General features: G+C 32.1%; 1 protein-coding gene and 1 long non-coding RNA gene across 9 annotated transcripts in view; one reads left to right on the forward strand and one right to left on the reverse strand.

Annotated features, from left to right (window-relative positions):
* Positions 1 to 15,869, reverse strand: part of LOC106729726 — a 280,510-nt gene that overhangs the window by 242,308 nt on the left and 22,333 nt on the right. The window lies entirely within an intron of this gene.
* MYOZ2 (myozenin 2) overlaps positions 1 to 15,869 on the forward strand; it is a 32,830-nt gene that overhangs the window by 10,939 nt on the left and 6,022 nt on the right. For 2 of the 3 annotated variants that reach the window (XM_032462578.1, XM_006185515.3), the window contains 3 exons: positions 4,827 to 4,996; positions 9,881 to 10,010; positions 14,768 to 14,951. In XM_032462578.1, the coding sequence (XP_032318469.1) occupies positions 4,827 to 4,996; positions 9,881 to 10,010; positions 14,768 to 14,951 (484 nt within the window). Of the gene's footprint in view, positions 1 to 3,367; positions 3,389 to 4,826; positions 4,997 to 9,880; positions 10,011 to 14,767; positions 14,952 to 15,869 lie in introns of those variants that run through there. The other variant, XM_032462580.1, reaches the window with a different exon arrangement.

Genomic DNA, 15,869 nt, shown 5'->3' on the forward strand with positions numbered 1-15,869 from the left:
GTTTCTGGTATTGGTAATTTGCATTTTCTATATTTTTTCTGTGTTAGTCTAGCTAGAGGTTTATGAATTTTATTGATCTTTTCAAAAGCCAATTCTGTGCTCAACTGATTTTCTCTATTGTTTTTCTGTTTTTAATTCTGCTCTTATCTTTATTTTCTCCCTTCTGCTTGCCTTGGGCTTGTTTTGGTCTTATTTTTCTAGGTTTTTGAGGTGAAAGCTTAGATTATAATTTGAGACTTTTATCTCTTTTTAAATATATGCATTTAGTGTTATAAACGGGGCATTATTTGTGCCTCATAAATGATATGCTCTATTTTTATTTTCACTCAGTTCAATGAATTTTTAATTTCCCTTAAGACTTCTGTGACCCATGGATTGTTCAGAAGTGTGTTTTTTAGTTTCCAAATGTTTGGAGATTCTCCTGGAAACTTTTTGTTACTGATTTCTAGTGTGATTTCATTGTGATTAGAGATCATACTCCATAATTTTGATTCTTTTAAATTTGTTGAGGCTTATTTTATGGTCAAGTATATAGTCTATCTTGGTATATACTCTATGTGCACTTGGAAAGAATGTATTCTGTTGTTCAGTAGAACACTTTATAAATATTGATTATAGCCTACTGGTTGATGGTGTTGTTGAGTTCTTTTATATCCTTGCTGATTATCTGTTGTTCTATCACTTGTTGAGAGGGAGATGTTAAAGTCTCCAACTATAATTATGGATTTATCTATTTCTCTTTTTAGTTCTACTAATTTTTGCTCCATTTACAGTTCTGTTTTTTGGTGCATACAACATTTACGATTTCTACATCTTCTTGATGAATTCACACTTTAATCATTATACAATGTCTACTGTCTCTGATAATTTTTTTGCTCTGAAGTTTACTTTAATATATTAATACATCCACTCCTGCTTTCCATTGATTAACATTTGTTTGATATATATATTTCCATCCTGTTACTTTCAACTTGCCTATATTGTTCAAGGTACTTATTTGAAGTGAGTTTCTTCTAGATAGCATATATTTCAGTCATGTTTTTAATCCAATCTGCTAGTCCCTATCCTTTAACTAGTATATTTAGAACATTTATATTTAATGTAATTATTGATGTAATAGAGTTTAAGTCTCTTTTTTTTTTCTTTTTGTTGTCTTTTGTTTTTATTTGTTGTCTTTTTCCTAGTTTCCTGTGGGATTACTTATGTATTTTTTAGAATTCCATTTTTATTTATCTATAGTTTTTTGAGTATTTCTGCAGTTTCTGTCATTGTTCTAAATATTACATTATATATGCTTAACTTATCAAAGTCTACTGATGTTATCATTTTATCAGTTCAAGAGAAGTATAGAAACCTTACTTAACTTCATGTCCCTTCATATCCTCCCTTGTTTATAATATAATTGTTTTAACTACTTTCTACATACATTTATAATTATATCAGAGAGTTTTTATAATGTTTTTCTTCTGCTGTCAAACATAATTGAGAAAACTCAAGGGAGAAAGGAAGCTTATTCTATCTACCTACATTTTTTTCTTATTGTTATCTTTCTTTGTTCTTGATGTTCTAAGGGTCCTTATTTTATTGTTTACCTTCCATTTAAAGAACTTCATTTAGTTATTTGCTATGGTCTGAATGTTTGTGTCCTCTCGGAATTCATATATTGAAATCCTAATGCCCATGACAGTATTAGGAGATGGAGCCTTTGGGAGGTAATTAGATCATGAGGGTGGGGTCCTCATGAATGATATGAATTCCCTTATAAAAGAAGCTCATATGTCCCTTCTAGAATGTGAGAACACAGTGAGAAGTCAGCAGTCTGCAATTCAGAAGAATGACTTCAACTGAACCAACTATGCTGGCACCCAGATCCCAGGCTTCCAGACTCCAGACATATGAGAAATATATTTGCTGTTTATAAGCAACCAGTCTTTGGTATTTTGTTATAACAACATGAACCATTCTTTTAGGGTAGATCTCCAGGCAACAAATCTTCTATCTTTCCTTCATCTGAAGATATCTCTACTTTCCCTTTATATCTAAAGAATATTTTCACTGGGTATCAGATTCTAGGTTGACATTTCTTTTCTTTCAGCATTTTTGTGCCACTTCCTTCTGGTCTTCATGGTTTCTGATGAGAAATCCACTGTCATTCTCATTTTTTTCTCCCTATAGGTAAGTTGTCATTTTTCTCTGGCTACTTTCAAGATTTTTCCTTTATATTTAGCTTTTAGAAGTTTATAATATCTCTTATTGTAGAGCTCTATAGCTTTACCTTTCATAGAATACTGTTAGCTTCTTGAATCCATAGGTTTATGTCTCTTGCCAAATTTGGGAAGTTCTAGGCCATCATTTCTTTGAGTACTTTTCCAGGCCCACACTCCTTCTCCTCTCCTTCTGGGGTTTCAAAGACAAAAATGCTATTTCTTTTGCTCTGGTCCCACTAATCCCTAAGGCTTTGTTTATTATTATTATTATTTTAGTCCATTTTTTCCTCTGTTGTTCTCATTGGGTAATGTCATTTTTCTTTCTCTCAGTTCATTGATTCTTTCCTTTCTCCCCTCCATTCTGCTATTGACTCCATCCACTGAACATTTTATTTGGGGTATTTTATTTTTCATTTCTAAAGTTTCCATTTGGTTCTTTACAAGTTTTATTCCTCTGCCATGACTTTCTATTTCCTTGCTAAAATTTTCTATTTTTTAAAAATTTGTTTCCAGAAACTTTGTAATTGCTCTTTGAAGCATTTTCATCATGGCTGCTTTAAAATCTTTGTCATATAATTTTAATATCTCACATTAGTATCTTTCTTTTTTCACTCAGTTTGAGATCTTCCTGATTCTTGGTATGACAAATGATTTTTTTTTTTTATTTGAGCCTGCACATTTTCATATTATGTTCCAAGACTCTTGCTCTTGTTGAAGCCCTCTGTTTTATGTATCCTAGTATGATGCTGCTTCAGCAGGAGGAGGAGAGTGCCACCTCTTCACTGCAAGGTGGAAGAAGATAGGAGTTCAGGTTCCCCACCTGATCCTCACTGAAACTTGAGGGGGCCCACTTAGTTACCGCTAGGAGTAGGTAGGAGTTCAGAATTCCTACCTGGTTTCCACCAGCATTGCAAGGATGGAGGGTTGTTACTGTATGACAGGGATGAAAGTTCAGCTTCCTCCTTGGCCTCTCTGATACCACCCTTGTGGGGGCATTGGGGCACCTCATTATAGCCTTGCAAGGGCAAAATTCTGGGCTTCCCACCTGCACTTTGTTGATATGGGTGAAGCCAAAGTTTTTGCTGTGATATTTGGCTGAAATAGAGTCACTATTGTCTAAAAGTTTTCTGTCTTTCTAGGCTGCTCTTTCCCTGGTCTCAGCTAGTGAAAACAATCTTATTGTAAGTTTTTGGCTGTATCCATTGATGTGTCTGGGTTGCTAGCATGTTCAGCTCCAAGTCTGGGATATATGGGGGTAAAAAATCCCAGAGAACTCACCACCATGTTGTTCTTGGGTCCTGAGGTCCCAAGCTGGTCTGTCTTCTTCTCTGCAACTTTCAGAGTGTTTTTGCTTATTTTCTACATAATTTCCAGGATTTTTAGTTTTACTTAGTAGAGATATAGGGAAAAGTAGATCTGTTCTATCTTCCCAGAAGCAGAAGTTTTAATATTATCATTTTTATAATTAGTAGAGCTTCTCTCCATGTAACATCAAAATATAAAAACAAGTTGATTTCTTTTCCAAAGTAAAATGGGGAAAATATTTATAAATAATTTTATTGTTTTATCCCTAAACACCTCCAAAAGCCTAATTATTAGGGTTAACTTGTCACTTCATCAAAAAATGTTGTCCCAATCAACAGACTAATTATTTATTTTACAAATGGCCCAATTTTTCTTCCTGTGCATTTCACAGCAGTCCATAGTGGTAAAAGAACTCTGTGGGTTACACAGAAAAATATTTCTGATTAAAAGAGCAAGTGGAGGAGTTTTATTTCTTTTGGATTTTAGAAAAGTCCTTCAGTACTAGATATAGAAAATAATAGTTGTTTACTGAACATCTCCTATATTTAAGGCATGGGGGCACAAAACAACTAAAATGAAGAAAATGTAAACCATAAAATATGTAAAATGGAATCAAGTTATTGTGATTCAGTGCTTTGGAAATACAGAAAAGGCATGAATAATTATGAATATCAGAGATTTCAGAGAAGGGATTGATGAAATAGAACTTAATCTGGATTGAGAAAAATTTGTTCATTCAATACTTATCACCTACCTACTTTATGTTAGGCTCCTTGGTGCCTGATGCAGAATGAATAGTATTCTGACAGAGACAGAGAAATAGGCGACACGGGCTGAATGGCAGGCATTCTTGTAATAGAGACAGCTCAAACTGATACATAAAAATGTGGGGGAGTCAAACAGAGCTTTTGAAGAGAACTATGAACAGTGCTGTTTGAAAACTCACTATATAAGGAAAGACTAAACTAAGTGTTATTAGCTAACTTTGATTCACTCTTTCTATGTGCCAAATACAATACTAGGTGTTTGATATGAAACATCTTATTTAATCCTCATATTAACCCTATGCAGTATTATTATTATTTGCCCCACTTTAGAGATAAGGAATTTGAGGTTTAGAAAAAATAAGTAACATGTCTATAATCATATAGTTAGAAAGTAATAGAGCCAGTATTCAACCCAAGGCAGCCTTGGTAAAGAGCCTATATCTTAGTCACCATGCTAGCATATAGCAGGCAATAAATAATGGAACTTAACAGAGCATTTAAAAATGCTTACCTTGGGGTTTTTATGCACATGAATATTATTTTACAGATGTGGATGGCATGGATCTGGGCAAAAAAGTCAGCATCCCCAGAGACATCATGTTGGAAGAATTATCCCATCTCAGTAACCGTGGTGCCAGACTATTTAAGATGCGACAAAGAAGATCTGATAAATATACATTTGAAAATCTCCAGTATGAATCTAAAGCACAAATAAATGTAGGTATACCTTGATCATATGGTATCTAAATAAATGGGCAGCATTTCTAAATTTAAATGTATTACTAGGTTCCCAAATAAGTCTACACATTTTCTTTCTATTGATCCTGCTAGACTTTTTTTTTTTCATGAAAGTAATAAATAGGTGGATAAACAAAAGAAATATTATGCATGATATGAGTATCTTTTTAGTTCAATAGAGACATTTTACTGAACAACTGGTCTGTTCTGCTAAGAGGAGGGAGAGGGAGTGAAGATTGGTGGTACTAAAAGTTTCCATGGCCTTATCACCACTAGTTAAATGTTTGGGATGGAAACACTTCCAAAGCACACAGTGCTCCATAAAGTAAGTATAAGCATTTTATTGGCTGAACATATTCTGGCACTGAAATGTGCCTGGGAACTACAGACACAGTTGATCTCCTCTCAAAGCATTAATTCCATATTTGTGTAGGGAAGTCTGGTACGTATTAACAACAAAACCAATGTGAAGAAAACTCTTTGGACAAAAGTTTTCCTCAACCAAAAGTTTAAAAACAAATTAATTAATTAAATTATAGTTTACATATTGCATTAATACCATGTTCTTTTAAACTATCATTTAGAGAGATTTTAGAGGAAGAAGTTCATAGTAGAAAAACAACCAGCTCTGGGAAAATGGCCTTAAAAATAAAATACCAGCCATAAAGAATCAAAAAGGAATAGTGCATTGGTTTTAAATTTGAAGAGATGGTGAAGACTACAACAAATATAAGTTTTATATCCTGAGGGTTACTTCCTATAGCTATGAAAAGTCTGTAAGTTTACGTATGAATTTAAACCTGAAATGTAGCCAGCTGCCATCATTAGAACATTGTTTTGAATGCACAGCTAAATACTTTACAGCAAACAGACTAGTTTCACTGATCTTTTATCATATTACTGAAACATATGACAGAAGTAACATCCACACCCACAAACACTAAAATGTTATTCATTCCTGAAATTTCTATTTCCCTTGTTTTGATTCTGGTTAACAGTAAACGGTTGGAGGACATCTTAAATTAAACAGGTTTCTTTTTCACATTGTTGAGCACCCTTCAACATCCACAGATTGAATGTGGTTATAATTATGAATTCAGTTAGACATCAAGTTTTACTCAACTACAGTATTTACATTTATGAGGGATGATTTTCACTTGCAGTCATGGATAAATACAATGTTATGTTATCCTATAATTATGCTTAGTATCCTCTTATCAGAAAATGTCTACAGTTAATACACTATGAGCCTGAAATAATCCTTACTTCATCTGACAGAGTCTAACAATATAATCATATTCCATTAATAATAACAACAGAGAAGCAGCTTTAAGGAATAGCATAAAATAAGGTGGCTTAATGAAAATTCTTTGAAAAGTTACCTACAAGTTTAGGCATCTAAATAAATGAATAAATCCAGTTTTCATAACTTATATTTACATATATTAATTTAACGAAAGCAATGGCAAAATAAAGTAGACTGAAACTCAGCTCTCAGAATTCCAGAGTTCTTGGCACTGACACTTGTCGTGGTGTAATTAAAGGACACTCTGGCCTAGGAACCAGAAGACCAGTGTTCAGTCCTGGCTCTCCAACAAGCTGTGCAAATTGGAGGCAATTTAAAAGTTTTTTTGCCCTTCTGAACCTGTTTTCTCATTTATGAAATAAGAGGTTGACTCAAATGTTTTCCAGTTTCTCAAATGCGACTTATAACTTTAAAGATCTATGTTCTCTGATCTTAATTCTAAAAATGACGTGTAAAATAAAGTAGGAGGAAGACAGTGAGCTACATCATATGATGACACCATTTGTTTTATCAAGGCATTAAACTGTAACTTGGAGCAAGCATTGTTAATATGATAAGAATTTAAAAAATAATATTAGGTTCAGGTTTATTTCCATTCATTTATTTATACTTTTGGCAAATATTTATTAAATACCTACTATGTTCTAGAAAATATGCTGGGACTTCAAAGATAAATAGATACAGCCTTTGTCTAGTGATAGAGAGACAAAATAATATTGAAAGATAAAAACTATTTGCTTATAATCTAGTTCTTGAATCATATTTATATGATTTATATCAAATTAATTTATTGACCTCATTTTCTGAAATGAGCTTTTACTTTTACTGCTTCCCTTGAGCTATAGATACTGTCAAAATAATTATTTAGTGTATATTTATGCATTTCTTATTTTATTATAATGTTAGGACCTCATTAGATGAAAATATAAACCAACTCCCTGGTAATCAGTGCCATTTGTTTAAATATTAAGAATCATTTAAAAAAATAAGCACAGCTTTGAGCTTAATCTATTGCTGAGAAACAGGCAAATTCAGGCCACACAAACCTTGCTATGACTTAAAAAATATAGGAAATATGCTTGTTATACATGCCACTTTTGAAGCCCTAATTCATGAACTGATCAGCTTCATACATGAATAGGAAAAAAAAGAGGCAGAGTAATGAAGGAAATAAACATATGAGGGAAAACAAAATAGAAGATTGATTCATCATAATTAAACTCTCTTCTATAAATCATTACAAAAGGATACTAATCAAAACAATCCACATTTTATAGTTAAGACTACTTATGTTTTTAGTAACTAGGGACTTTTTGAAATCCTTAGAAATCTTAAATAATACTGGGAAAAGGGGAGGTATACTATAAAAAGTAGTTGTGAATTAAGACCAAACTAAATATACTGAGATTCTGAATATCTATTTTGTTAAAAAAAAAAAAAAAAACCAACTTCTACTTTACATTTGGCACAAAATATAGAACACTTCTTTTCTAAACCCTTTTATTTCTATTGATATTGCAACAAAAATTATGAAATATATATAAACACATGCTTATAACTTACATGTTTGTAATCTATAAGATAGTGCTCTAGTTTTATTTTATTTATGGTCAATTTAACTGAAATAGAAAGAAATACATTTCACTTGTCTTTCCAACTTTTCCAGAAGGGAATTACACATGAGGGAACTCTATAATTTAAGGCTCATGTCATAACTAAAATAAGTCACTAACCAACTATCATAAGGCTCTGTTTGTATACTTAACAATGACAAAAGAGGTACTGGGTGTCTCCTGATAATTAATGACTAGTTGGAAAGAGTTGATTTTCCTGTTCATCATTAATCCCTGGGTAAAATACTATAAAGGAGGTCAATATTACAATTCTTAAATTAATGTAGGTAGAATGATTTGTAAGTTTAGGTGAAATTCATTTCATGGATACATTTCAGTAACTCAGAATAAGTAATTCTTTATGCATGATACAGTTAAACTTTCTATATTTATCTCAACTGTCTTTTATTTATAATTAATGTCAGCAAAAACATTTCTCTTTTCTAAGAGGTGGTGTAGGTTCAAAAGTGAAAAAAGATACTAATCTAGTCCATTAAATTGAACACTTAAAATAATAGCTAAACTGAAAACACTGAATACCAGACTGATGTATCTGAGTACAGCATTACTCATCTTTAGAAACTGTTTCTTATGTCTATTGAATAAACTGCAAACGCTTATGCCCAGTAATCAATACCTTGTACTTAACTAGTAAATGTTACCTCTCTCATGCCTTCCTGCATCTTTGAACAAGCTGGTTTACCACTGCTAACACAGATTGCCCTACTCATCTCCACAGCAACTTTACCAGGGTGCTGACTAGAGTAAGGTGAATAGGAAAGCCCCCTGGAGAGTGGCTGTGGGTAGCTGAAGCCTGAAAATGGGAAAACTTTATTTTCTTCATAATTTTAGGTGAGGTCTTAATTTATGGTCTTTAATTATGGTAAGCATTTGGATTTTAGGACAAAATAGTCTTTTATCCTCACATTTCTATAAAGTTAAGTAAGTATTAAATTATAAAATTTTACTTCACCTAATCATCTTATAAATAAATAAAAAATGAAAAATGTTTTAAATATTTTCTGCTTATGTCACAGAATAAAAGTCAAAATTGGTCTTTATTTGCCGTGATCGTCAATAAATTTCTTTCTGAAGTTACAAGATGATTTGACCTTATATATTTCTTAAATAGATTGGCTTCTTTTTAAAATATATACATATTTCCCATATATAACCAAAATAATATCTTATTATAGAGATAAGCCCTAGCCATACTTCTGAGGCTATAACCTATTACAATGTCTCTTTTTCTCCAGTAAAATGCAAATTGACTGTTTTTAAAGTGCTAAACTGCCATAGAGTAAATCCTAAATTGTAATAGTAAAACAAATTGACCTAAAACATTAACGACAAATGCTCTTTTAAGCTTTTTATTTTCTAGAAATCCCAAATTCTTCTTTCTATAAGTCCATGTAGCTTAAAGTACAATTTTTTTCTTTTGGTTATACATGACTGCTATATGAATTTCAGATTAAATTTTGAAACAAAACATACTAAAGAATATAATTTAATTTCAACTATAAATAAAGTAGTAATGTAACAATGACTAAGCCAAATGTTTGGCGAGTATGCTGTATAATATTAAATTAACAAAGGCTTAAAAATGAAATAGATTTACTTTATGGGGATGTCGTTAACAGTAAATTAAATAATTGATACAAAGCCCTGGACACAGTGCCTGGCACACAATAAGGCTCAATTAATTATTGTTTAGTGGATTGTCATCATAAAAGAGATCTTAGATTGGTAACAGTAAAATTTCTCACTCAATAGCTCAACCAATTACCACATAAATTATTGAAACCTCATGAAGTAATGAAGTGGCATTGTATTTAAATTCTAAATTCTAAGTATATAAATGTAGCATTGTACAAATGATATCTCCTATTGGTGTATCTGATATTTTTTGAGTTTTCAGCTGAGTTTACTTTTGGTCAAATACAGTACAACATTGCTATGCAGAATGAGAAAATGGATGGAAGCAACTTGGAAAGTGGTTCACAGCAAGCCCCATTTACTCCTCCCAACACCCCGGATCCACGAAGTCCACCAAATCCTGAAAATATTGCACCAGGTAAGTAATCCTCTCACAGACAGAACAATAAGGTGCTGTGCACTTAAATATATGACTCAAGTTATTTAGATCCTTTAGCAAATGGTATCTAAATAATACAGTTTTTCTTATTATGTATCTATTTTGTAGATATAGATACATTTTCAAGATAAATGTAAAGATTTAGCCCTAGAAGAGTCATGTAAAACATTTATAGTAGTCTTATGTTCTTTCAGATGGTCCATTGTAGTTATTGGCAATCACCTACTGTATTAAAATTAAGTTGTTTGTAATTATATTGTAATCCTATTTGTATAGAACTATACAATTTATCAAGTGATATGTATGTCTTCTTTAATTTAATAATTATTATATACTTATGATAATACTCATTTTACAAATTAAGAACCTGACATTATGAATAGCTATAAGCCAATACTGACTGATCAAGAATTAAATCCAGGTCTGGTACCAAATTTACAGATGCCTCATGTGAAATGACCTTGTGGAGATTGCTTTTGTATTTTCTGCTTCCTTAGAGGACTTTAATCCTTAAGACAGTATATTTGTTTATTATCTTAAAAGAGAAGCAAATCCTTATCCAAGTCAGTTAATGTTATTTAGAAATATTGTTCGATTTTGAAATATTAAATCAGAAAAATTATCTGATCTATTTAGACAATACCTTTTCAAAATAACTCAAAGCAAACGATCTTTAAGTTTTTCCTCAAGTAATGTATAAAATAGATTTATAAAATTTTCAAAAACTTATATAGATATAGTGAAATTAGCAACACCTGTCATATTTTTGTAAGTTAAATAGTAAATTTAGTGAAAGTAATTCTAGAATTCTCAGATGACAATAGGGTTTTTGAAAACATAAAAGTAAAGCAACTGTATAATATGAAATCTTATTTAAAAAGTAAGTCGAATATTAGTCAATGATGAGCTTGGATTTATTAGGACATTCTTACTGAACACAATGAGAAAAAAGTATCAATGGACATAATAAAATAACATTAATGGAAACCAAATGCACAATTAGAATGCATAGAATTCTGAAGTGAAGTTGTAATAAGTTTCTCAAATAGCTTTCCAACGGCTTTTCTACAGCAGAAAAGCAGGCAACATATTCTACACATACAACATTAAACACATGGTGGGGAGAAACAAGCTTTAGAATCAGACAGATGTTGGTTCAACCTACTGGATCCTTCCATCCCTGCCCATTTTACTACTGTGTTGGGAAATAAAATAAATCTCTTTGAGTCTCAGTTTCCTCAGTCTGTAAAATAAGAAAAATAAATCACACTGAACAGGGTCATAGTGAGAATAAAATATGATAATGCAAGTTTCACCTGTAACATATAATAAAGTATTCAGTTAAAATTAATTCTTTTCCTATCCACTTTTATATCCTTAACACATAATAGACTATATATATTCTTTTAGCGCCAACCACTGTACTGCAACCTCTTGCTTTCTAATGTTTGGAATGTTAGGGGTTTTTTTTAATAGGAAAGAGAAGACATATAGAAAAGTTTATGTTGATACAATCCAGTACTTTCATCACTAAGTTAAAATTTTTATTATATAATCATTATTATAAACTAAGAAAATTGCAAAAGGAATAGGAAAATTCATCTCTATCCTCAAGGAATTCATACATAGGGAAACAGGATGAATGTCCACACCATATTTGTAGTCTCATTTCCTCTCTGCATACATAATTCAATATCATATTATGCATTTTATTTACTGTCAGTAATCTAATAATAAAATAGTTACTAAATAATAAAATAAAGAAAATAATAAAAATATATCTATCTGTGTGTATATATGTATATATAAAGAGAAATTTTAAAAGTATAAATTCATATAGTTATTTAAAGCTAAATATTAAATTATTGAATATTAGGACATACCTATGTAATACAGACTAAGAAAAGGGGAATTTGTAGGTTATCACATAGTTTGTCAAGAAGCAACAGTAATGGATCCTTCCTTCTTGGTTGATGAGTTGAAAAGTACAACAAATTCAGGAAGCAAACTATAACTTATTCTAATTCAACAAAAAATGTTATTGACTGATCTACTGTGTATCCACAAGACAACTTAAATTCTTTGAATGTAAAGTTTATATTAAAGACATACTTAAAAGTCAAGCAAAAATGTTGACATGTCGAATTACTGAATTGTAATAATTCTGAGAGGTTAAACATATGCACATTCTTTCCTGTAAATAACCCAGTATATCAAAATAGAAAAAGTTATTAGTTAATTATATTAAAAATTGGAAAACCCAGAATACTAGAAAAATGTGAAAAGATTAGACCAATTATGGTTCCTCCAGTCGACATATGATTATAAAACCCTTAAAATGGTCATGAACATGATGCAGAAACTTTAAAAAATATTTCAAACAAAACTGATTAGCAATAAAATACAAAGTTCCTTGTGCATTAGAATTATAGTTATGTGATCATTATGTTTATGGATGAAGAGAAACTGGGGAGAAAATATACAAAATTTATCTTTGGGTGGTGGGATTTCAAGAAAATTTTTAAAATGCAATATTTTTAAATTTCTAATTTTTATATGGCTGACCTCTGATCAATTTTATAAAAGGGACAGAAAATAAAATGTGATAGTTATGATAATGGAGTTATGTATGCTATACAAAGGAAAGACACAGGAAAAGGTTAATTCTGGTTTCCTAGGAAAGCCAGGAATGGATACATAGAAGAGATAACCTCAAGCTAAGACTTCAAATAGGAAGTTGAAGTCAACAAGAGTTAGAGAGAGCATTCCAGGTACAGTGAACAAATAGAAGAAGTAAGGAGCCATAAAGGGGCACAAGAAGCTTCAAGCAGATCCATGGCTCTGGAACATAAAATGTGAGAGGTGAATGTAGGAGATGAGACTGGGCAGTTGGGTAGGGCCGTTTGTGTCACGTTGAGTAGTTTTGATTTTTGTCCCGAGGAGCCATTTACAGCACCAGCCCAGAGTAAGGGAAGTGAGTCACCTGATCAAGTTTTCCAGTTAAAAAGGTCACTCAGGCAATGTGGAGGGTGCCTGGAAGAAGGGTTGAGAACTAAAGGATTTGTGTGAAGGCTATTGTGAAAGCCCAGACAAGAAGTGCGCAGGGCCTGAACCACGCAAGTAATAATGGTAATGAGGAAGAAGGAATTTGCTAGAGCAAGGGTTCCCAACGTTCTGTTTGTAAATCATGTGCATAACATTTGTAAGCCATACCTGAGACTTACTGTCTCTGGAGGGAAGAACCCATTACCAACATTTTAAGTAGGTGCCCAAGGTGATTCAGAAACACAAGGTTGAGAGCCCCTATTTTAAAAATCCTTAAGAAGTATAGTTGGTAATATTTAATGATTTTTTGTGGAAATGAAGGATTATTTAGGACAATGCTTCTGTTGTGGACATCTGAGAATAGTGATAGCATTTGCTAAGATGACCAGTATAGAAAAAGAAGCAGGATATATTAGAAAATGGCTGTATACAGACCTAGACAGGTTATAAAGGGTGCCCGGGGAACATTCATTTGGAAAAAAATAATAGGTGGTTGAATAGAAGGGCTTGAAGATCAAAAACAAACCCTAGAATCATCAATATCTAGGTTACAATTAAAGCCATGAACATAAATGGAATTTTCTAGGCAGACTGTACAGTGTAAGAAAAGAGCTTTGAGGAATACCAACATTGAACATTGAAGTGGCAAGCAAGAAGCCATCTACCAGAGACTATGATTTGATTCTGAAGAGAATCAGAAGAAAATTATATTGCTGCAAACAAATAACATCTTATTGGTGGAGTTATAAAGAGTCTTTAGAAAAGATAAACAAATTTTTAGTGTAAAAAAAGGATAGCCATAGTTTGACAGAAGAAAATAGGAAACATTTTAGAGAGGGAAAAGAGCATCAGGGAAACCTAAAAGTAGAAATGGTCACTTGGGAAAGGGTTTTGACATTTGTGCAAGAGAGAATTATATGAGGGCCATAACTAGGTGGTATGGTAATATAGCTGGAGAGTAAATAGCTGTGCCTTTGAAGCCTTGAAGAATGTGAAAACAGTTTCACATTTATGCCACGGATTTGTGTGATTTTTAAATGACACTTACAGAAAATTTCTAGCTCATGTGAGAAGAATACATTGAGGTGAGACTGGAAGCAGAAAAGTTTGGTAAGAAATCCTCTGGAACAAAGTAAACAAGGGATGGACACATCAGGGAATAAGAAGATCAGGGCCCAACTAAGGCAGTGGAAACAAGTTACTTCATCATTTTGAAGACTGGACCTCTCAGCAATTTAAGATAAAGAACATTTTCTCTAAAGAATCAGCTCCCAAAGGAAGGAGATTTTGTCTTCACTGCTGTTTCCCCAGAGCCTAGACCACAGTAGGCAATATACATTTCTAAATTAATTCATTAATTGTGGTATCTAAAACCAGAATAAATTAATGTAAGTGGTATAGTTTTTAAAAATCAAGTAAACAGTTTCAGTGAACAAATATATACTAAGATAGTCAAGGAAGAAACTAATTGTATGATTTGGTAAAATTCTTTCAGAAATTTCATAAGTTTAAAGGGGTTTTTAAAATGTCTAACACTTTCAGACTACTCTTTTCTGAGAGATCATAAAAAGAATGCCTTCTTCATAAATTACCCCTGCATGAAAAATTAGACATAGTAAAATGTTAGGTGGAGTTTAGTAACTCTAAGGGAGCACTCTGTTTTTACTTATTCTTGCAATATTTTTCCAAAGGATATTCTGGACCACTGAAGGAAATTCCTCCTGAAAGATTCAACACCACAGCTGTCCCTAAGTATTATCAGTCGCCCTGGGAACAGGCCATTAGCAGTGATCCGGAGCTTTTAGAAGCTTTATACCCTAAGTTTTTCAAGCCTGAAGGAAAGGCAGAACTGCCTGATTATAGGAGCTTTAACAGGTAATTCAATTATCCTGAGTGACACTGTTGGCATGTAATACCAAGGTTTTTTATCATAGTACAGAGAACTGAATTCTCTGGTAGAAAATTTTTTTTCTTTTAAGAAAAGACTTTAAATAGTAATATATGGTATCTCCTTAGCATAGGCAAAGACTCATTTTTACAATACTAATGTCAAGCCTTGGTCCTTTTTAGTATAAAAATGAAGGCTATGATTCAGAAACTATCACCATTATAATATCAAGATTACCCCCACATTTTAAAATGTTATTTTGATAATAATTTCTAATCCAAAGATTGATATTAGTTATGTGTTCTTTCAAATGACAATGTTGTTCAAGAATCTCAGAAATTATTCGCATGTAGGACTATGAGAATTACTATCTAATTCCACGTTCCAATTTATATTGTGTAGGCTTTAAACCAGATTAAAGGTAATTTAGGGATTTATGGCCCAAGGCTCCACACATACACAAACCAAAACTTATGCTACTAAAAATACTGCCAAATAATATCTGCTATGATGATTATAGTTTACACAATAGACATTTATTTTTCACTGTTAACTATTTTTTATAATTTCCATGGGGATTTACATATATTTTTAATGGTTTCATAATTCATTCTTTGATCACTTAATTTTCATTTTAGAGTAAAATATCTCCAGATATTGTCCCACACCCACTCAATTTATAGGTTTCTTAGTGACCATTCATCTAAAAATTAATAAATTAAGGAGTAACTCTTTGATTTACAAAAGAATCCACAAAGTCCACATTTAAATAGTGATCTTCGGAGGTGGGTAGGGGAGGGTATAGCTCAGTGGTAAAGCTCATGCTTAGCGTGCATGATATCCTGGGTTCAATCCCCAGTACCCTCATTAAAAAAGTAAATAAATAAAAGAATAAACCTAAATTA

Source organism: Camelus ferus, chromosome 2 (assembly GCF_009834535.1).
Source record: "Camelus ferus isolate YT-003-E chromosome 2, BCGSAC_Cfer_1.0, whole genome shotgun sequence".
Lineage (NCBI taxonomy): Eukaryota > Metazoa > Chordata > Mammalia > Artiodactyla > Camelidae > Camelus > Camelus ferus.